The sequence below is a fragment of the Oryctolagus cuniculus genome, chromosome 9, assembly GCF_051225735.1.
Source record: "Oryctolagus cuniculus isolate XC-2025 breed Fujian yellow rabbit chromosome 9, ASM5122573v1, whole genome shotgun sequence".
NCBI lineage: Eukaryota > Metazoa > Chordata > Mammalia > Lagomorpha > Leporidae > Oryctolagus > Oryctolagus cuniculus.
The window spans coordinates 14,298,873-14,320,292 of NC_142875.1; the positions used below are offsets into that span (position 1 = coordinate 14,298,873).

The 21,420-nt window shown below is 51.7% G+C and overlaps 1 protein-coding gene across 4 annotated transcripts in view; it reads right to left on the reverse strand.

Moving 5' to 3' along the window:
- The window catches only part of FARP1 (FERM, ARH/RhoGEF and pleckstrin domain protein 1), a 286,456-nt gene that overhangs the window by 205,290 nt on the left and 59,746 nt on the right, over positions 1 to 21,420 (reverse strand). For all 4 annotated transcript variants that reach the window (XM_051850519.3, XM_051850517.3, XM_089303485.1 and 1 more), the window contains exon 2: positions 18,019 to 18,212. In XM_051850519.3, the coding sequence (XP_051706479.3) occupies positions 18,019 to 18,189 (171 nt within the window). In that variant the 5' untranslated portion in view covers positions 18,190 to 18,212. The remainder of the gene's footprint in view (positions 1 to 18,018; positions 18,213 to 21,420) is intronic.

The window sequence follows — 21,420 nt, forward strand, 5'->3', positions numbered from 1 at the left end:
GAGCAGCAGGGACTTGAACTGGCACCGCAGGTCAGCTCTTAAACCTGCTGCACCACAGCGTTGGTCCCCAGTCTGTATTTTTAAAAATATATTCTTGGTTTTAATTTACAAATACTTTATTTATAATGGTTGTTTCTACATTCAATAGTACAACTGACCTATACTTTCCCTCTCTCATGTTTGTTAGGTTTTGCTGTTGGTCGTGTTATTCACACTGCATATTAAGAACATGGAAGGTATCAGGTCTGGCACTATGGCATAGTGGATAAAGCTGCCGCCTGCCGCACTGGCATCCCATGAGGAAGCTGACTGGTGTCCCGGCTGCTCCACTTCTGATCCAGGGAAAAGCAGCGGAGTATGGCCCAAGTACTTGGCGCCTGCCACCCAAGTGGGAGACCTGGATAAAGCTCCTGGTTCCTGGCTTTGACCTGCCCCAGCCCTGGCTGCTGCACCCATTTGGGGAGTGAATGAGCAGATGAAAGACATTTCTCTCTCTTAACTCTGCCTTTCAAATAAATAAATTAAAAAAAAAAAAATCTGTTCTTTGAAGTTCGGCTGTAAAACTATCTACTCCTGGTGCTTTTTAACTGATGCATAATGGCATACCATCCAAGAGAAAGCAAAGGATCAGTTACTTTGCACATTAAAGTCTATTTCGAAACATTTTAAAGATCCACTGACAGGAAATTAATGGAATAACTTATGGCTTATCTGAGTCGTTACGCAGCTACAGAGAGAATGAGTTAGACAGACATCTGCTGACTGGGAAAGTCGTCTATAGCACGCTGGTAATCAAACAGTGAAAATCCACGTATGCTTGGGTCTAAGTCTGTATGGCTTCCCCAAGGATATGAGGACCTCAGCAAGGGTGTCAGCTGAAATACACCAATCCCACAAAGCCCTCCTTCTAGGATGGAGCGGGGGACTGCGGAGGAGGCAGGTCATTATGCGTTAGGGAAGAGAACCATTTCCTTAAGGGGGGGGGGGCCAACACAAAAGTACACGGGACTCTTCACCGATAGTTCCTGAACGACGGGGTGACGGGCAGCGCCCCTTTCCTGTGTGTGTATCTTCCCAGTTTCTATGACAGTGTTGCTTGCCTCGTGTTTGAAACCAAGACATTTTGTTTCCTGTGGCGTCTGGGGCTGGGAAACAGGGACCCGGCGCCTTCACATAGGACCCTGCTTCCACAGTGCCCAGATGGCACGGGGCAGGGAGCCTGGTCACCAAGGTTTGTCCCCCAGGGCCAGGGCCCCAGTTGAGAGCCCGGACCCTTCACTCCCCGAGTTTCCACCTGCTTCTCACATCTGAGTGTGTCTGTGCCCGCATCTTCTTCCTGTGTGGTTCCAAGCCCCATATTTCGTCACCATCCCACTCCGCACTCCCTGAGCGCCATGAGGAGGATCCGGGCAGCAGCGTCCTGGGTCTACACGGACGGCTCCCAAAGCATGAACTCCTCAGCTAAGAGCAGGGACGGAGACTGAGGGGGAGACGAGGTGAGAGGAGATAACCAGGCAGTGTTCGGGGGCCCGAAGACACGCCAGGCTTGGGCGAGTTCCTGAAACAAACAGTGGACGTGCACAAGGTCTAAGGCTGCAGGACTCGGCCAAGATGCTCGGGCTGGGGCTGCGGCAGTCTCGCTCGGAGAAAAGGAAAGTGCAGAACATGAACATCGCGCTGCCAAACATCAACTCCTTCCTGACGGAGGGGGGATTCCCAGAGCTGCGGGCAGGCAGGGCGGTGATTCTCTCCAGCGTCTCGATTCCTGGTCAGCAGTGGGAGTAGAAGGAAAGGGCCCACACAATCTGCCCAGCTGAGCAGGGCCCTCCCCCTTTAAAAAAAAAAAAAGGCACAAAACCTGTAGGCACAGGGCCTGGAGGACGGACACACACGGCTGAAACCGAGACCTTGAATTTCCCAGTCCCTGAAAGGGCAGCAAATCCCACGAGACGCCTTACCAGGGCCCCACCTGATCTCCTGCAGCCAGAGAAGCCACTGGCGACTTCCCCTCGGAAACACAGAGGATGCTGCTGACACCACCAGCGCCCTGACTGGAAGCTTCCAAGCCCGGCCTTCGCAGCGCAGGAGCGATCTGCAGGGTCCGACCTTTCCAGGGATTATTAACGAGCTGTGTCGGTGCCGACGCACGAAACCTACCCGCACAGCCTGAGGATCTGCAAACCACCTCTGATAAAAAGCGTTTCCCACAAAGCCTCGCTGGGCTCCTTGAACATGCCAGGAAAAATCCAAAGTTGCCACATCCGCCTAGCCACAGTTTATAACGGGGACAGCACGGTGGTAACGCGAGACCCAGGAATGGAGAAACACCAGGTTTCTCAAGAGTCATCAGCTGAATCAGAAAACTGAACAAAAGGGGGATTTTAGAGAGGACGTTGTACTCCAGGAGAAAAAGAAAGCTCTCCGTGCCATCCCTGAGTGCAAAGACCACAAGAGAAACTGAACAGCCCTGCATACCGCCTGCACACTTCTCCCCCCTGCCCCCGCCCCCGCCGGCTGTCAGTGAGCTTGCCCAGGGTTTATCATTCGGCCCCGGCCTCTCCAGATCCTCTGCATTTACTCTGCATCCTCTGCCCAAATACCAGCGTGGCCCAGAGTCTGGGCCTGTCCATGCCACCCCAGCTCATCCTGGTGAACGGCTGGCTAAACCGTGCCCTGGCTGGCTGGCTGGCAGTGATGGTTCCTGGGTGGATCTCCTACCCCTGTGAGTTCCTCCTCTTTGAGATCCCCTCCCTGTGTCCACAGCGGTGTGGTTCCCAAGGCAGCAGAGTGAGGAACCACCAGTACATCCTGGCTTTCTGCAAACGATAGCCTGAATGACATACAGAGTAGCCGCCTGCCATGCCCTTTGGCCATGGTGAGCTGGCCCACCAGTCCGCTGACCACCTCTTCTCCTCGGTAACAGCGCTCAGGACCATTTTCTGTCGCATACAACCCGAAGACCCTGAGCTGAGAAGATAGGTAAGAGAAAATCATCGTAAGAACATTCCCAAACCACAAACGTCTTTGTCTAATTGCATGATAAAGGATTTCTCCGTCTTTTAAGCATTTATGCGTTTTCCCAAATTCCTACAATGAACAGCTTGTCTTGGGGTGCAATGGGCACTGTGGCACCATGTGTTGAGCCATTACCTGGGGTGCCTGTGACCCACAGCAGAATGCTGGTTCAAATCCTGGCTCCCCCACTGCCGTTTCATCTTCCTGTTCATGCACCCTGGGAGGCAGCAGATGATAGAACGAAAGTGCTTGGGTCCCTGCCACCCATATGAGAGGCTGGAACGCAGTTCCAGGCTGCTAACTTTGGCATGGCCCAGTGCTGGCTGTTGCAGGAATTTGGGGAGTGAACCAATGGGTAGAAGATCTGTGTGTGTGTGTGTGTGTGTGTGTGTGTCTCCCCCTGTCATTCTGCCTTTCAAGTAGATGAAAATAAACTAATCATTTTCAAAAAAAAAAAAAACTTCTCTTAAAAAAAATAAAAGATTGCCTTAGGGTAAGTAGCAAAGGACTCAAAGTTTTAGGGTTAATTTCTTTGGGAGATCAAGTAAGTTTCTCTGGTTCTCAGTAAACCTCATAATCCGTTCTGATGCCAAATCTCTTATGCTCCAAGTTATGTTAACAAGCAGTGATCAAAGCTGCTGATCACAGCGCCCTCATGGATGATGGCGAGTTTTGCCAATAATGGCCAAATGTGTTTTTTCACATGGAGGGGTGTTCCCAGTTCTCTAAGGCAAGCGTGAGGCAATGACTCATTTATCCCAAGGCTCCTGCCATGTCCAGTGACCATGAGGCTACCTGATGGAAATGCCACTAACCCATCACAACCTGGGTTATAAACAACGCTAGCCTTCTGAAGAGTTCTTAGAACACTCATACACTACAACTGTATATGCAATCTACCTTTCATTTTTCCTTCATTTCTCTAACCTATAATGGGCAACGCTGTCGAAATACATGAGGTCTAGTCACTCAAGCGACTGCAAAACCCACGGCCTTCCCGCAATGTGGCTGACAACTCCCTGCTAGTTTTTATTATCTGCTGTGCCACACAGAACCTTATCCACTTAAAAATCCTCAGAGGTAATGCTACTGATGTCCTGTCGCTGCTGTAACATTTAATACTATTTTACACTGTCATGCAGAGGCCTCGAGTTATAGATAACACATAATTAGAAGGTATTTCATAACGTGGAAATCTACCCAAATGGGACACTTTTAAAGCACAACTTTCAACTTTCTTGTAAAACCAAATTGAAACAAATGCAGCTCCTGGCTACAGGTTTCCAAAGGCTGCAACACAGCAACATCAATACCGCTCGACTTGTTTCATCTTCGCTGTCAGATGAATCCATGCAAAGGAGGGGGAGGAGTGTGTGCAGGATAAAGAATAGCAAATTCATCACTTGTAAGGAATTAATTAGAACAATGTCCAAACGATATGTCTTGGCAGCTCCCTTCCTGGAATGTCACAAATGACTCAAAAAAAAAAAAAACATTTAATTACAGGATCAGCATGCCAAATGCAGCGAAGAGATGCTACTCAGCTCGCTTGCTCGAAGGTAAGTTTTACGCAAATATTAAAAGATTTGGGTTTCTGGGGTTATGAGCATCTTATTACTCAACCAGTCAGTTCACATAACCACTGCTGGAAAGAAAAGAACACCCAATACCTCCAGTAACTCCAAGGTCATACCATGAAGTCCTGTCTCAGCAAAGAGTTCTTAATCATTAGATAACCTCGAGCCGTCAAGCATTTAGAGGTGAAGAGACCCTTAAGATGATGCGACTTATTGAGGGGGTCTCACGAGGGGGCTGATGAAACAAACCGGACCACTGTATCAACTACTGCATCAGGGTCCTTGCAAAGAAACTCACCAGCAAGGGGGCTGAGGGGTAGAGTGGTCACACAGAACCCAGTCCTAGCCTGAGGCTAGCTTTACATCTCTCTGGGAGGCAAGATCCACCAAACCAATACAGGAACAGGAAATAAACATCAGTCACTGCAGGGGGTGCCAGGGAAACTTAAATTTCAAACTTCAATCAACTGTGGCAACTTCAGTTTCCAAATCCTATAACTCCATGGCATCATTTTTTCTAATTGTGATTTAAAAAAAAACTAACATGAAATTTACCGTCTTAGCCAGTTTTGAAATATACAGTTCAGGCCACAGCCAAGAGCCAGGAACCCGAGCCAGCACACCCGTGTTGGGGTAGTGGGTCCTGAGTACCTGGGCCACTGCCTCCCAGGGTGAGCGTCAGCAGGAAGCTCCAGCTTGGAGCTGGAATCAGAAACCGAGCACAGGTACCCTGAAGTGGTACGTGATGTCCTAACCACGTGGCTGCACGCCTACCCTCCAAACTCTTTGAAGCCCCCTTGCACAGCGGATGAACTGTATCTCCCCACCATCAAAAAGATGGGAAAGTTCTGGCCCCCAGGACCTGTGGACGTGACCTTCCTTGGAAATAAGGGCATTGCGGATGATCAGGTTAATGCGAGGTCATGAGGGCGGACCCTAATCCTACAGACAGTGTCTGTCTGTTTAAAGGGGAGACCTGCACGCAGGGAGAACTCCACGTGAAAATGAAGGCAGACACAGCAGACACAACTACAACCCAAGGAAGGCCAAAGACTAAGGCACCTACCAGAAGTCAGGGGAAGAGACCCAGAAAGCTCCCTGCAGCCCTGGGAGACAGATGGCCGTCTTGAAGGACACCCCATTTGTGACCCGGACTGGGTCACAGCCATCCTAGCCAAGGTCAAAGTCCTCGGATGACGGGTTAGCTCAGGGAAAAACAAGTGCCACCTCCATGCCACCGCAGACAGCGGTGCCGGCAGGGTTCACGCGGGTACGGGACATTGAGAAAAGACCCTTGTCTTCGTCCAGTACCTTGTGTACCACCACACAATGACAAGAAACAAAAGCAGCCCTCCAGGCCCGCTGGGCCAGCATTTCAGGAGCCAGACAAGAGGGCAAAACTCAGTCTGGAAGCTAAGCTATGTGACTCGGATCCACATAAAGACTCTCTCTAAAAGGCCCCATATTGGCAGGACACCAGCGGGCTGCTGGCAGGGGCTCAGTTTCTGCTGAACCAGTTTTCTGGAGAAAATTAGAACTTTATTGCCCAAGGCTTCTCTGTACCTTCTGGGAGCTTCAATCAAGCAGCAAGGCAGTGGAGCGGACTAACTTCGAGAAAAGACCCTGGACATGCAAAGGACGGGCAGAGCGAGAAGAGGCGCTGTCACTTTTTTGGTAAGGGGTTCAGGAAGTTTCCACTCCCACCGAGGCTGGAGGGAGACTTCTCTCCCCATCCTGGGAGCAGGACGTGCGAGCACTAAAGAAACCCCCAAAGCTGGAGCCCAGAGTGATGGCGGAAACAGACAGGAACAGAGCAGTCCTGGATGTGAAATCTACCTGGGTGCTGCGAGCTGTTACCCAGGGCTCAGGCTGAGCCCTTAATAGGAAATCAGGCATTGTCAGCACTGCCTAAGGCAACCAGGAAGCCCCTTTAGCTTCATCTGGATCCTCACAAAAATAATTAAATCAAGTGAAGGGACAAGATGGCTAACAGTAAGAGCTGAAGTTTGTTTCGACCCTTACGTGGGGTACAGTGCCACAGCTGCACCACAAAGCTGCCCGTTTTTTGTCTCTGTCATTGAATTTACTGGTCAGAGCACCTACAGATTGCTTAAGAGCACATCCGTGAACCACAGGGCTTACGTGTGAATACAGGTTGTTTGTGGGCGCTCCCATATGCAGCAGAGGACTCTGGGTGATGGGATTAAGGAGGGAACCAGGGGTCGCTGGTGCACTGAGGGGCACTTGGTGTTAGACTGCAGAGAGGAAAGAGCAAGCGTGACGTTTAAGAAGCATGAGCTAGGGGCCGGCGCTGTGGCATAGCGGGTAAAGGCGCTGCCTGCCCAGCCAGCACCCCATATGGGCACTGGTTCGAGTCCTGGCTGCTCCACTTCCTATCCAGCTCTCTGCTATGGCCTGGGAAAGCAGTGCAGGATGGCCCAAGTCCTTGGACCCCTGCACCCATGTGGGAGACCCAGAAGCGGCTCCTGGCTCCTGGCTTCAGATCAGCTCAACTCTGGCCATTGTGGCCACCTGGGGAGTGAACCAGCAGATGGAAGATCTCTCTGCGTAACTCTTTCAAATAAATAAATCTTAAAAAAAAAAGAAGAAGAAGAAGAAGAAGAAGAGGCATGAGCTGAAGGAAACCCAATCCTGGTGGTCTCGCTGGCCTCTGGAAGGCACAAGTCTTGGTCACCATCTAGCAGAGAAGGTGTGGGAGCTACCTGTCCTATGCTACTTGTGTTACCCACCTGTCTCCTGCAGTCTCAGGTCCACAGATGGCTCCCCTGGGCTCTGGTCGGCTGGGTAGATGGCAGGCACAGGTGTGGAGGAGAAGGGCTGAGCTGTGGATCATTCAGCCTGCACACAGTGCAACAGTGCCTACTTACAGATTTAAGCCAGCACGCCGAGCGTCACAGCAGCAAAGAGCGCAGTACAGCTTTTAACCATGTGGCACCCGAACCATTCCGCCAGCGCTCTTGGGTCCTGCGCTTCAATGCCTGAGAAAGGCATCCATCTAGGTAAGAGGCAGTTAAGCTGCTGGGTCCTGCTGGGTGATGGAAACGTGCCCGGGCAAAGGGCCACTGGAAGATGGTAGAACAGCCGGATGCACGCTACAGTTCATGTCCTCACTAAGCCGCATCAACGATGAGGGCCCAGCACCCACTGCATGCAAATGAGCCCCTCCCTCGGGCTGTACCCGGGTGTGGCAAGCAAAGTGGAAAGTCAAGAGTCAACAGGAATTCAGGGGAAACTGAGCAGTCCACCTCCACATGTGCCTTTGAGTTTGGACCTGTACGAGATCATCGTGGACCTCGGAAGTGAACTCCTGGAACCATGCGTTCTCCTTTGTGATGCCTTTTATCGGCAACAAGAGCCAGGAGAAAGGAAGGCATGGTTTCCAGAAAGACATCTACCTGGGCCAGTGATGGCGCTGAGCCACCCCGGCCGTAAAGCGAAGGCCTTCGTAATCTGCCACCCAGGGGGCGCTCTGCTCCCCTCCCATGAGCTGCCAGGTGCCGTCACTTCTACCTCCTGGGTCTTCTTCCATCCTGCAGCTCCCCGACATTCTGTCCAGGACACTCAAGCCCTTATTGGCCACCAACATGTGGCTCAGACACTGCCAAGCCCACTGGGCCGCTTGGGACCCCCAGTCCCTTCTCCCCCAGCTAATCCAACTTTCACAGTAAATCACTTCTCATGGGTTCACTCAGCTAATAATACATGAGATAATACACACACAGCCCTGGCACACATGTCTGGCACCCGGCCAGGGATTTTCACCAGGGCAGTTACAGTTATGATTTTTATTCACTTTCTTATCACCGGCAGCACCTGGCCTCGCGCGCTGATAAGCATTGGTGGAACCTGTATTGTATTTCCACGATCACAGTCCACAGGATCAAACCAGAGGCACAGACTCCCACTGTGGGTATCCAGTCCAACTTCCTGCTTGTCTCAGTGAGAGGACAGAAAGGACGGGCCTCCCACTCCGATTACAAAGCACGAAAGGCTTGAGAATTGCTCTTTTATGTGATCACTTTATCCACAGAAGGAAAAAGAAAAAAAAGCTTGATTAGATCATTCTGTTTCATCCTTGTGAGTTAAAGTCATCGTGTCCACCTCAAATGCTCACATTGACTTAGGTCAATGACAGAACACGGTAGAGGTGTTTAGTTTTTTTAAAAAATTAATCTATTTGGATGCATAATGCTTTATTTATTTATTTTAAGATTTGTTTATCTGAAAGGCAGAGTTTGAGAGAGAAAAAGAGAGATCTTCCATTTGCTGGTTCATTCCCCAAATGGCTACAATGGCCAGGGCAAAACCAAGAGCCTAGGCCGGCGCCGTGGCTCACTAGGCTAATCTTCCGCCTTGAGGCGCCGGCACACCAGGTTCTAGTCCCACTCGGGGCACCGGATTCTGTCCTGGTTGCCCCTCTTCCAGGCCAGCTCTCTGCTGTGGCCCAGGAGTACAGTGGAGGATGGCCCAAGTGCTTGGGCCCTGCACCCCATGGGAGACCAGGAGAAGCACCTGGCTCCTGCCTTCGGATCAGCGCGGTGTGCTGGCCGCAGCGCACCGGCCATGGCGCCCATTGGAGGGTGAACCAACGGCAAAGGAAGACCTTTCTCTCTGTCTCTCTCTCTATCCACTCTGCCTGTCCAAAAAAAAAAAAAAAAAAAAGCTGGAGCTCCATCCTGGTCTCCCACGTGGATGCAGGGGCCCAAGCACCTGGACCATCTTCTGCTTTCCCAGGTGTCTTAGCAGGGAGCTGGATCAGACATGAAGAAGCCGGGAATTGCTTAACCCACTGTGCCATAACACGGGCCCCTTGCAACGCTCCCATCTTATTCAGACACAGGAGTATCTCCCTCAAGTGGACCACAGAGCCCACCCTGGGAAGACCTGCCTCCAAGGCTCCTGAAGGCCTGTGTCCACCCGGAAACTCCCTGTCCAGTGCACGCTGGAGAGCCACAGGGTTTTCTTGGGAACGTCTAGGAAAAACAGGGTCGTGGGGGCTAAAAGAAATAGAGGAGACCAAAAATAAATAAATAAAATCAGCAAAGCAAAACGGCGTGTGAAGCTTCTGAGCTTAGCAAACACTGCTTTTGATTTGAAAGCTGATCATCAAACTGAAGCCCAGAGAAGCCCCAGGTAAGCTCAGCAAGACGCGTGCTTGGTGGAACAGGGTTCAGTGGGAGTGGCCCTCGTTCTTAGACACCCCCACCCCGGACCCAGGAAGCCCCCTGGCACATGGGCCTTGGTCTCAGCGATGGATGAGTCTCCCTCCAAAGCAAGCCAGGTCTGATGGGAGGCTGCAGAGAGCGCTGTAGGCAGAGAGAAAGGGCGCCTGCACCTGTCCCGGCTGTGCTACTTTTTAGGTAACAGTGACCGTGCTCTTCGGTCTGACCCCGCCCCCACCCGGCACCTCCACAACAAAAGCAGGGTCGCCATTCTGTCCCAGAACAAACACAAAGCCACAGCTTAGAGACGGACAGGAAGGAAATAGAGGAACCCACTCTGTGCTCTGCAAGCTGTCTGTAGAGCTCTCATTTCCGCGACACCTCGGCTCCATGGGGCAGGGGCTGTCCCTCCACACACAGAGCTCCCCGCAGCCAGCACCCAGGGGCCTGCGCGCCCCCTCTAACCACGGTTTCCCACAGGTAATGAACAGGATGCGTTATTTCCATTTCAAAGGGGGTGGGAAAAGAACCTTCTCGAACATCCTGCATTTATTTTCACTGAACACGGCCCAGCCTGTTATAATGTCAGATACAGACATTCTCAATTACAGTTTATTCCTCTTATTTATTAGCTTCTACGGAGTGGCCTCTTTTTTTTTTTTTCAGAGAGAAAATAGCCAACAGCTGTGAAAAAAAAAATCACTGCATTGTTTCAGGACCTCAGCCCTCACTTTGATCACAAGACTCGTAACTGAAGTTGAAAGGGGCACACACCAAACACGAAACTCCACTCGGCTTCTCGGCAAGCCAGAGAGCCAGGCAGGCAGGATCGGGCTGACATGATTTATGAAAGAAAAAACTTTTTACTCTACTAAAATAGCCTTTAACTTTAAGCCCAGGAGTCCAGACCCAGACGAGCGCTGTTTATCATCCAGAGCTAAGTAAAGCAAGCAGTGACCCTACAGAGTGGCCACGAATATGGTTCCAGAAGCTCTGCTGCTAAAAGGAGCCAAAAGCAACAGCGGTAAGAAGAGAGAGATGCTGGCTTGTTTCTCAGAAGACGAGGGAACACGTAGAAGCCCCTTCCCCTGGCCCTGGCCTGAAGCGGAGCTGCTAAGAGGGGCACAGGACCACCCTTATGGTTTGAAATGGACAGTTTCCATGAGTCCATTCTCTCCCTCCTCCTCCTGCATCCCACCAGCACTCACTCGGGCAAAAGCAAAGTCAAGGAGCCATGGGCTCCACACGCCATCCTTCCACCACTGCTGGGCACCTGTAATCGATTCCAGGGAAGACAGAAACAGAACCCTTGTAAGAAAGGACAATGTATGGGGCCAGTGTGGTGGCACAGTGGGTTAAGTGGACACCTGCAATGCTGGCATCGCATATGGGAGCTGGCTCAAGTCCTGCCTGCTCCACTTCTGATCCAGCTCCCTGCTAATGTGCCTGGGAAAGCAGAAGATGATCCAAGTCCTTGAGCCCCTGCACCCAACAATGGGAGACCAGGTTGGAGCTCCAGGCTCCAGGCTTAAGCCTGGCCCAGGCCTGGCCATTGTGGCTATCTGGAGAGTGAGCCAGCAGATAGAAGATCTCTCCTCTCTCCCTCTGCCTTCCAAAGAGTAGACTATATTTGCCCCTAAGAGCTTTGGTTAAATGTACATGAGAAAACCTCAGAAAGTGCCTGGGACAGTGGAATTAAAAGCTAAAGTCTGTTTTCCTGAAAAAAAAAAATTTTTTTTTGAAATCTGTGCACAGTTTATTTTCCCTAGTAAGTATTTTCCATGAAGTTTTTGATGATGCCTCACGGGCACAGATTTCAAGATCTTTTGCACTGTAGTAAACAGAGGTTTCAATTCTGTGTTCCACATACTTTCTGAAGCAACTCTATTATTTCAACGAGGAAACACAGACTTTCAAGGGCTTACCAAGAGGGCACCGTTCCCTGAACAAACAGCAGAAAGAGAAGGAGAAACAAAAATGCATTAAAAATACAAAAGAAGGAGCCAGGGGACAAGAGGCTTTCATAAAGACACAGCTCCTAGGAACAAGGAGCCCCGAGTGCCCTCAGCTTTTGCCACGTGACCCGGAGCACACCAGAAGGAGCCCCAGAGCTTTGGAAAGCAAAAACCTGGGCTCCATCCCTCTGAGATCAAGCTTATAAAGACAGCTTTAAAATTCCACAGCCACGGGGCCCTGCCTCCACGCCAGAGCGTTTGGGGGAACAAGCTCGCAATTGATGTCAGGCCCAGGTTTTGGGGAAAATTAAGAAATGAAAGGGCCGGTTCATTGCAAAAAAAGGTAATAAAACCAAAACAGGGCTGACTCATTGACTTTCTAACGCTGCTAATTAGGCCTCTGATAGCGCAGCCGACACAGCCGCCCCAAAAACCACCTATGCAGCCTCCTTTATAACCATGTGCCACGTACCATTTTTCTTTAAAAAGGTCGGGGTCTCGGGCTTCCCCAGACTTGCTGAATTTTCTGGGACTGGTGTGCTTGCAAGAAAACGACGGATTGCTGTCCTCACCCTCCTGTAATCAACTGGCATTCCGCTGGAAGCTTTTGTTCCAGGCCACCTGCACTGCTGCGTTAATGAGGACTCCTCCTGACACCCTGCGGGTGGCGGTGCACACAGTCGGCTCATGCTCACCCAACCCTCGTCACGTGTCTTCTGTTAGCACTTAGTAGGGATAAGGTAACCCTTGTAGTTGAGGTCACTTTGGCAGGGAGGGGTTTGCTTGCTTGTTTTGGCTAAAACCTCCTTTCCTCAAGAGTTTGGGGGAATCCCCCCCCCCAAAAAGAAAACAGCCACAAAATGTTAATTCATCAGGGTGGGTGCTTGGCCTAGGGGGTCCCATGTCAGAGTACCTGGGCTCAATACCCAGGTATTCCACTCCCGACTCCAGCTTCCAACTAATGAGCACCCTGGGAGGCAGCAGGCGCTGGCTTATGTACCGAGGTTCCTGTCACTCATGTGAGACTCGGGTTAAGTTCGTAGCTCCTGGTCCCTGATGCCAGCCAGAGGCACTGCAGGCATTTGTCAAGAGAACTACTAGATGGGAGTCCTCTCACGTTCTCTCTCGCTCTCTGGCTCTTTCCCCCTTCCTCTCAAATAATTATTTTGAGAAAAAGCTCTTAAAAAAAAAGTTAATTCATCAATAGAATATCAACACAGGGTCTCTACTTCCTACATGCAACAGATAAGAACCCCTTTAACATCAATCGATTCAAACACCAGGGACAGAAAGGACCCGACGATACAGGGAGGGAGGCAGATCGGAGCAGGATTCCAAGTCCAAACCATCAGGAGACAAAGCTGAGAGAGGCCTGGCTGAGGTTCTGGTAAATTCCTTTGGGATGGGAAGAGGTGGCGTAGAAACTGCACAGAGCTGGGGCTGCAGCCAGGGCACAGGGACCTCCGGTGTGGGAGCTGTGGGCGGCAAGTGCAAAAGGACCCTATGGGGTGGGGTCGAGAAAGGGCCTGAATCTAACCAGGGAACTCAGGGCAGGGGGAGGCAGGGAAGCTAAGGGTCTTGCTGGGATGGGGGTCAGCAACCCCAGCCCTACCTCACTGCTGTGCAAACCTGAGGACGTGACTCGGCAGCTCTTCCATGGAGCCCTTCACCTAAGTGTGTGGGGGCCAGCCCTGTGGTGCATGAGAACCAGTCCCAGTCTGCGTGAAACACTGACACAACACAACCACAAGAAAGGCCCAAGGATTATTCCCCACCGTGACTGTGGTCGAGGTCAAGTTCCTCCTGCCCCAGCTGACTCCCCGCCAGCCGGTGCTTCTGGACGCCTGCCCTGCGCACCTGTGTGTGGCTGCCATTCCTGCTAACCTGCGACCCACACCAGGGATCTTTTTGCCACCTGCAAGCAGCTTTTCCAAGCATTGTTACCAGGTCTGCTCCAAAGAATCAAAATGAAGCTCTGTTTATTTACTCTGTTCTTCTCGACTCTTCCTAGAGTGACACTGCTGATGCAAACACAGCAATTGGATATGGAGAAGCAGCCATCTGCTCACCCCCCAGCCACGAGCAGGACAGCGTCTGCTGAAGACTGGATGCATAAAACCTTCTGGGGCCTTCTGGGGGGGAGGTGGTCCTGGTGTGTGTGGGGGGGTGGGGGGGAGTTGGGGGATTGTCATTAACCCTTTCAGATGCCCAGGTGTCACTTTATAACCTCTGGCTGGGAGAGAGGGCTGCACACAGCAGAAGCCATGATCCAGGCTTATTTGTGTGATCTGTTCCACAGAAAGGTGACAGAATACCAGGCAAGGATATGCTGCAAATATTGCTTTTTGAACTTTCTGGTCTGCAGGGGGAATGCCTAAAAACAAGTCCAAGTTCAAGAGCAAAGGGAGTCGTGGACACAGCTATAGAATGGAAGGCTGTGGCACTCACTGCTGAGGCCATTTCAGAGGGCTAAAGCCAGGCCAGCGCTGTGGTGTAGTGGGTAAAGTCTCCACCTGAGGCATCAGCATCTCATATCAGCACTAGTTCAAGTCCCGGCTGCTCCTCTTCCAATCCAGCTCCCTGATAATGAACCTGGAAAAGCAGTAGAGGACGGCCCATGTGCTTGGGCCCCTGCACCCACGTGGGAGACCCAGAGGAACCTCCACTGCTCCTGGTTTCAACCTGGCCCAGCTCCAGCTGTTCTGGTCATTTGGGGAGTGAACCAGCAGATGAAGCTCTCTCCCGCCCCCTTCCCGTATTTCTGCCTTTCAAATAAATAAATCTTTAAAAAATAAAAACAAAAAAAGTTAAACTCATCACTAACAATAAAAATTTTAAACACTTATTTTATTTGAAAGGCAGAGTAACAAAGAGAGGAGGAGAAACAGAGATCTTCCATCTGCTGGTGCACTCCCCAAATAGTCACAGGCTGAAGAGAGGAGCCTGGACCCGTATGAACGGCAGGGACCTGAGTACTTGGGCCATCCTCCACTGCTTTCCCAGGTGCACTGGCAGCGAGCTCGGTTAGAAGTGGAGCAGCTGGGACTTGACGCAGTACTCTGATAGGAGATCCCAGTGTCACAAGAAGCAGCTTAACCTGCCAGCCCCCAATGTGATACTAATTTTTAAAGGCTTTAAAGAATGAGGGAGACAGCCCCGGAGAGGACAGTGTAGGTCTCTGGGCCAGGAAGCATTTTGGAAATTGGCACTGAAATGACGACTCTGCCGCATCCACATTTTAAAGCAAAAGGCACATGGAAAGACCCAGGAAATCCAATCCCCGAGGAAAATGTGGTCCACAGAAGAACATCCCCAACGGGAAATGCCAGGGACTTCTGGCCTGGAGCCCTGCTCATGAGTGTGACAAATGCGAGTGAGCCATGAGGATGCCTTCACTTGGGGCCTATCACATGTGGAACAAGACAATCCCAGGGTCAGATGCTTGGCAAAGAGCTGTGGACATGGACTGAAAGCCATCAGGGGGAGCCAGGTCTCCCAGAATCCCACAGTTGGTCACTCTCCACTGACCCTGGGTCCACAGCCGGGTGCCCATGTGCCTCCCAGCTGCACGTAGCCTGGCTGCGCAGTTCTTACAGAGCGCAAGGCAGTGAATTAGAAGCTGTTGTGTCAATCAAAGTGCCAATATCTGGCTTTGCACAGCTGTTGCCCACAGGGTGGGAAGGGACATACTGATGATAGGAGAAAATAAACCGAGCATGGGAGAGGCGTGTGAAAACGAACAACGCCATGCATTCCACCTGTAAAAGAAGCTCACTTTAACACTGTCCACGGGCAGTTAATGAGCACCTCCAGTGTGCCGGGCACCACTGGAAGCTGTGGATAAGGGGTTTCTGGGGCAAGTCCCTACCTACCTTGACAGGCCAGCAGCACAGTGGCAGGTGCACAGCACCACTGCTCATTAGACTTCCAAAGCTCTCAGGATGTGCCAAGAATGTTCTGGACACTTTATTTGTATCCATTTGTATCCACTCTTTTTTTTTTTTTCCTAGTGTAGCATGAGGTCGAGCTTATTAGCAGTGGCCTCATTTTACAAAGACGACAGATCTAGATGGAGGCTAAGCTGAGCAACTCGAAGTAGCAGAAGCTGGGATCTAAACCCGGGGCAATCGGGCCCCACCCTGATGGGTAAATGAACAGGACGGAAGAGAAAGCTCCGGCCACTGCCTGAGGAAGTAGCAACCCAGTAAAACGGATAGAGCCTTTTATGTGTACATAGGAGTTTATGGAGGCCAGACAGGGGGCGGAATTAGAAAACGGGCGGGCATTGTGGCACAGGGAGGTAAGACACCTGCATCCCACATCAGATCCCAACTACTCGGTGCTTCCAATCCAGCTTCCTGCTAAGGCACCTAGAGAGCAGTGCCAGACGGCTCAAGTACTTGGGTCCTGCCCCCAACTTGCAAGACCTGGATGGAGCTCCTCGCTCCTGACTTTGGTTTGGCCCAGCCCTGGCCATTGTGGCCATCAGGAGACGGAACCACAGATGGAAGCTCGCTCGCTCGCTCTCTCTCTCTCCCCTTTTCCCCCATAACTCTGCTTTTCAAATAAATCAATCTAAAAATAATGATAAAGGTTATGAAAACACACTGCTGCTACTCCTACTTCTTGGGCAGATGTTCCTATATAGTTCCCAGCTAAATGTAGCTAGGAATGGAATCTCAACATTCTTTGGTTTTGGGAAACTGTAGAACTGTGGCCGAGTACAGGACAGGAGGCCTGCCGTCCGTGCACACCACAGCTGACGCCCAGCCCGAAGTGCGTCCCCGAGCACCACTTAATAGGATGGCTGCACAAGGCATGAGCTCAGAAGTCCTTAACAGCACGGAAGAGGAAACAGTGAAACCAAACACCTCACTGAACCGGTCTGGCAACAAAGAAGAAAAAGGGGGGGGGGGGGGGAGAATGTTCCAGAAGGCCTAATCTAACACGACAGCAGGTGTTCTCCTCCACGGATTCTGCAAGTCCAGAAATTAGGCACGGCTTTGTTCACCAGAATGTGAAAGCGCTCTCAAGACCTTGAAAGATACGAATTCTACAACAAGAAAATTAGAGCAAAACAAAGGTGGTTTGCAGCGTGCCATAAATTGGCAGTTTTAAGCACAGCTATTCTCAGAGTCTGAGGTTTATCTTTCCCAGAGACACCTGATGTTAATTCACACCCTCTGAACAATGTGCTTCGAAATAAATATAATTTACTGAATCATATCCCATAAATGATTAAATGATAGGTTCCCAACGTTAATGCTGACTATTAAATTTCAGTCACTCTAGCCAACAGAATAACAGATTGTCTCCACTTTAAAAACAGGTGTGTTCCCGAAGTTTGCTGGCTGCTCAGAATTCGAGTTATTTTTTTCCCCCACCACCAACTTGAGACGTAGCATTCAGTGCCCAAGACAGAACACAGAAAACCAGATCCATGGTGTACCCAGAGATCTCTGGACCCGAGCCAATGTCAGAGATGATGACTCTCACCACCCCCAGGGAAGTACAGCTCTGCTCCGACACGTGGTCTGCTCCACTCACACCACGGGGGAGGCTCCTCCACCTCCAGGGAAAGTGGCCAAAATAGGGAGGCCAGGGGTTGAGGGGCTCAGGCTGCTGGCTCCTTCTCTGTCTCGCCTCTGGCCCCATGTCTCCCTGTCTTGGTCCCTGGCAGGGTGGGTTTGCATCAGGGCCTCTCTGCTCTGTCCACGCCCCAGCCCCTGAAGCCGCAAACACAGTCCCTCCCTATTCCCTGACATGCAAGTGTGCACACAGCTCTTTGACAGCGTTCTTACCAGTCTTCCTGCCAGTGATATGGTCAGTGTGAGGCGGGACCCACATGTACCCAGCCCGAGACAGGCACTACTGTGATGAACCAATGCAGTTATTAGACTGTGCTTCCTCCAGTTCTAATATAAATGCATGTTTCATATATCATGTATTTTATATCTTATATACATATGCAAACATATACTCACATACCTATGTTATATAAGACATACTTATTTACACAGAAGTATGTATGCATATCAGTATATCACATACCTTTGCATACATGTTACATATTTTTATGGACGGATGGTTACGGTAAAATGCAAGTGACGTCACTATATGAGAGGTTCGTGCATAAATCTCAGGTTGGATGGCTCAGAATCGGAATGGGCCAGTGACGTGGGGTGGGGGAGGGGTGAACACACGGACCCTCTGCGGCCACGGTCACAGAAACACGGGAAGGGGAGAGGGCTCGGGCTGAGGGCTGCCCAGACACACCCCTGAACTTACTGGAACTTCGAATGCCTCCTGGGTGTCATCCAGCATCTGGATTTTGATGGACATGAGTTTTCCTGACGGGGTCGGGGGCGGCTTCTGTCCGTGCTCCAAGGTGCTGATTCCCGAGTTCTCCGGGGCCCCCAGTCGGGATCCTGGGGTTGGCTTCTGCTCTATCTCCCCCATGACGGAAGCGGCTTATGCGATACCTGCAGGGAAGAACACAGCAGAGAGGAGGCTCACTCAAACCACCCGAAGTCTCCAACAGCACTCATCTTGTCCCCTTTGTCGCGAGAATGTCCCGGGCTCCCACCTGGGCGAGAGGCGCGCCATGCCCTACACAGGAATCCTACACACACAAGCCTTCATGTGCTTGCAAAGTCACCTTTAAGCAGCCACAGCATGCTAATAATTCTGCATACTCGGTTCTTTTGCATACATTTGCATATTGCTGCCTATCTTGTCCTTAACGATTCCGACTACAGACTCCACTGCGCTCCACACATTATTATTCAGTGTCTGCGATGAGCTGGGCATGACGTTTCCACTTGAGCACAGGGGAAGACCAACGGTGCCTGGGCTGTATCATTAGCGCCCATTAATTACCTTTTCGGGACAGCGCAGCACACTAAGCAACATGGGCAATGAGACCAATGAAACACACACCATGCCTCCGAAGGAAGCAAACACAGCAGCGCTCACACGGCAGGCAGCATGGGGCAAGGTCCTCTCTCGATTCCTTCTGCGTCTTTTTATGATCCCGGGTCGCTGCTCTGTCGCCCACTCCTCCAACTGCCCAGAGCCACCCCTCGATGGGTGGTAGGCTTGCCTGTGCACCTCCTCCCCGGCACCAAGACCGCCCTAAGGCAGGAATTTGGGCTGGATCTTCGTAGTGTCTCAGCCCCACCTTGGCACGACATGGTATACAACAGCATCAACACTGCCTAATGACTGGCGCCATCAGCCAGCATGTACCATGGCTGAGGCCACACGGCAAAGAATGCCCAAGTGAGGGGAAGGTAGGAACTGAACTCCACCTTGGGGAGGATGTGGAGACAGGAGACATGGACAAAGGGGCGCAGGACAGAAAAGATGGTGGGCAGAAGGAGAGGCGGTCAGCGTGGAGAGATATGGCTGAAGTCAGGGGACGGAGGGGGCCTGCACAGCTTCGCTGGCCAGCAGTCTACCCTGCAAGCAGAAAGCAGCCAGCGAGTTGAGGGCAGTGAGTGACACACTTGTGTGGAAAAATTAACCTGACGCGGGTCAATGGTTAAGCTACTGGGGTGAAAGCTCACCCAGGACCAGGAAGTTTGCAATCTGAGCAGAGCGGGAGGAAGTCAGGCGGGTGAGGCGAGGCAAGGCGAGGCGATTCCAGGGCGGACGCCCGGCCCTGGGGGCTGCTGCTGGGGCGGGGAAGCTGCGGTTGGGTGGTGGCGCCAGAGACCAGTTCTCTGCCTGAGAGACAGCTGGGACCCACCTGAAAAGGGGTGCGTGTGGAACCGAAGCAGTGTATAAGACACCAGCCAGGTCGTGCAGGTGGAAAAGAGAAGCGAGGTAGAGGTGGGACTCAGGGGACCTGGGCGGGCCCAGAAAGCCAGGGAGGGGCGCTTCCAGCTTTGGGGTTGAAGCTGGGCGTGGAATCCACTCATGCAACTGCAAGAGCTCCCAGTGTCACCCTCGCTCGGGAGGGTTTTCATGCCCAAATCACACTCAGCTACCTCCTGCAGAGTCAAATTCAGACGTTCCCCCAGAACACACACACACACACACACTCACTCTCTCTCTCTCTCTCTGCCTCTCCTTCTGTGTGTGTAACTCTTTCAAATAAATAAATCTTAAAAAAAAAAAAGATGGAAGCCGGCGCCGTGGCTCAATAGGCTAATCCTCCACCTTGCGGCGCCGGCACACCGGGTTCTAGTCCCGGTCGGGGCGCCGGATTCTGTCCCGGTTGCCCCTCTTCCAGGCCAGCTCTCTGCTGTGGCCAGGGAGTGCAGTGGAGGATGGCCCAGGTGCTTGGGCCCTGCACCCCATGGGAGACCAGGAAAAGCACCTGGATCCTGGCTCCTGCCATCGGATCAGCTCGGTGCGCCGGCTGCAGCGGCGGCCATTGGAGGGTGAACCAACGGCAAAGGAAGACCTTTCTCTCTGTCTCTCTCTCACTGTCCACTCTGCCTGTCAAAAAAAAAAAAAAAAAAAAGATGGAGTAACAGAACGCACGGCGAGCTGAGTTGGTGATGAGCCTGCACTCAGCGCTAGAACGTCCTTCGCTCAGTCTCCAGATGAGCTGGTGTCTGTGTTGTTTCTACTTGCGGATCTCTGGCTCTTTTTGTTATGCGTGCACGCACTGCTGCTGCTGCGCATGGAAAGTTCTGTTTAATTCAGACGTAAATCCAGCCGTGGGTTTTGAGTGGGGCATCCGAAGAATGCAAAGAGGAACATCTCAGGAACGCTGGCTGGTCATAAATGGGCAACCGCAATGCATGTTGGACATCAAAACTGGTAAGCCTGGTAACAGAGCGTCATGCTCTCCAGGTAAACAAGGCTAAGCAGCCTTCAGGCTTCCTGTGGGTGTTAACCCGTGCTCTGGCTGGACTTGACCTCTGTGGTTTCCCTCTGACCTCCGAGTTTCTTGGGGAATGGCCAAAATAAAGGAGAGTCACCTTTCTTTCCTTGTGATATGGGAATACTAATCTTGATCACTTCAGACCCAAAAGCAAAAACCTCTTGCAAAACTATTCCTCGGATCTATGTAAAACGTTTCTTAAAGCAGCAGCCATAACAAAACAGTAAGATTTTGGACTGGCAGAGGAAAGAGAGAAGGCTGGAGTTGTCTGTCACCGTGTCCTAAGGACTTCCTCTTGGAATTCACCCAGAAGCAGTAAGGAACACAGAGGAGAATGCAAGCCTTCTCGCTGTGAGGACCCTGGAAGACATCTGTGGCTCCAGCCATGCGGTGTGAGAAAGAGCTGATCAGGAGGACACTGGGAGGGACCGCCCAGGGCAGCAGAGCTCAGAGAAAACTGGCAGGGCCCCACTCCCCAAACTCCACCGGACACCCTGGCAACAACCTTCTCAGGTGTGCCGGCTCCCAGTGGCTGCTCTCCCCGGGCACGGTGCTGCACAACACCACACGGGCCAGCCCTCGGTGCCGGAAGCATCCACCGCTGAGGCCAGCGACATCACCAAAGTCTGGGCCAGGCAAAGGCTGGAATGACCACACACACACACACACACACAGCCTCGGGGCACAAGAACTCCTGTTAGCATAGGACGTGGTTCCATGTGTTAGCCTGCACCAGCCTCCTGCAAACAGCTAGTTCATCAAGAACTCGCCAGGTAACAACAAAAAGACCTTGGGGGCCTTAACCCACCACAATGCACCTGTGAAAGCTGCGGAAGATGGCACAAGTGCTTGGG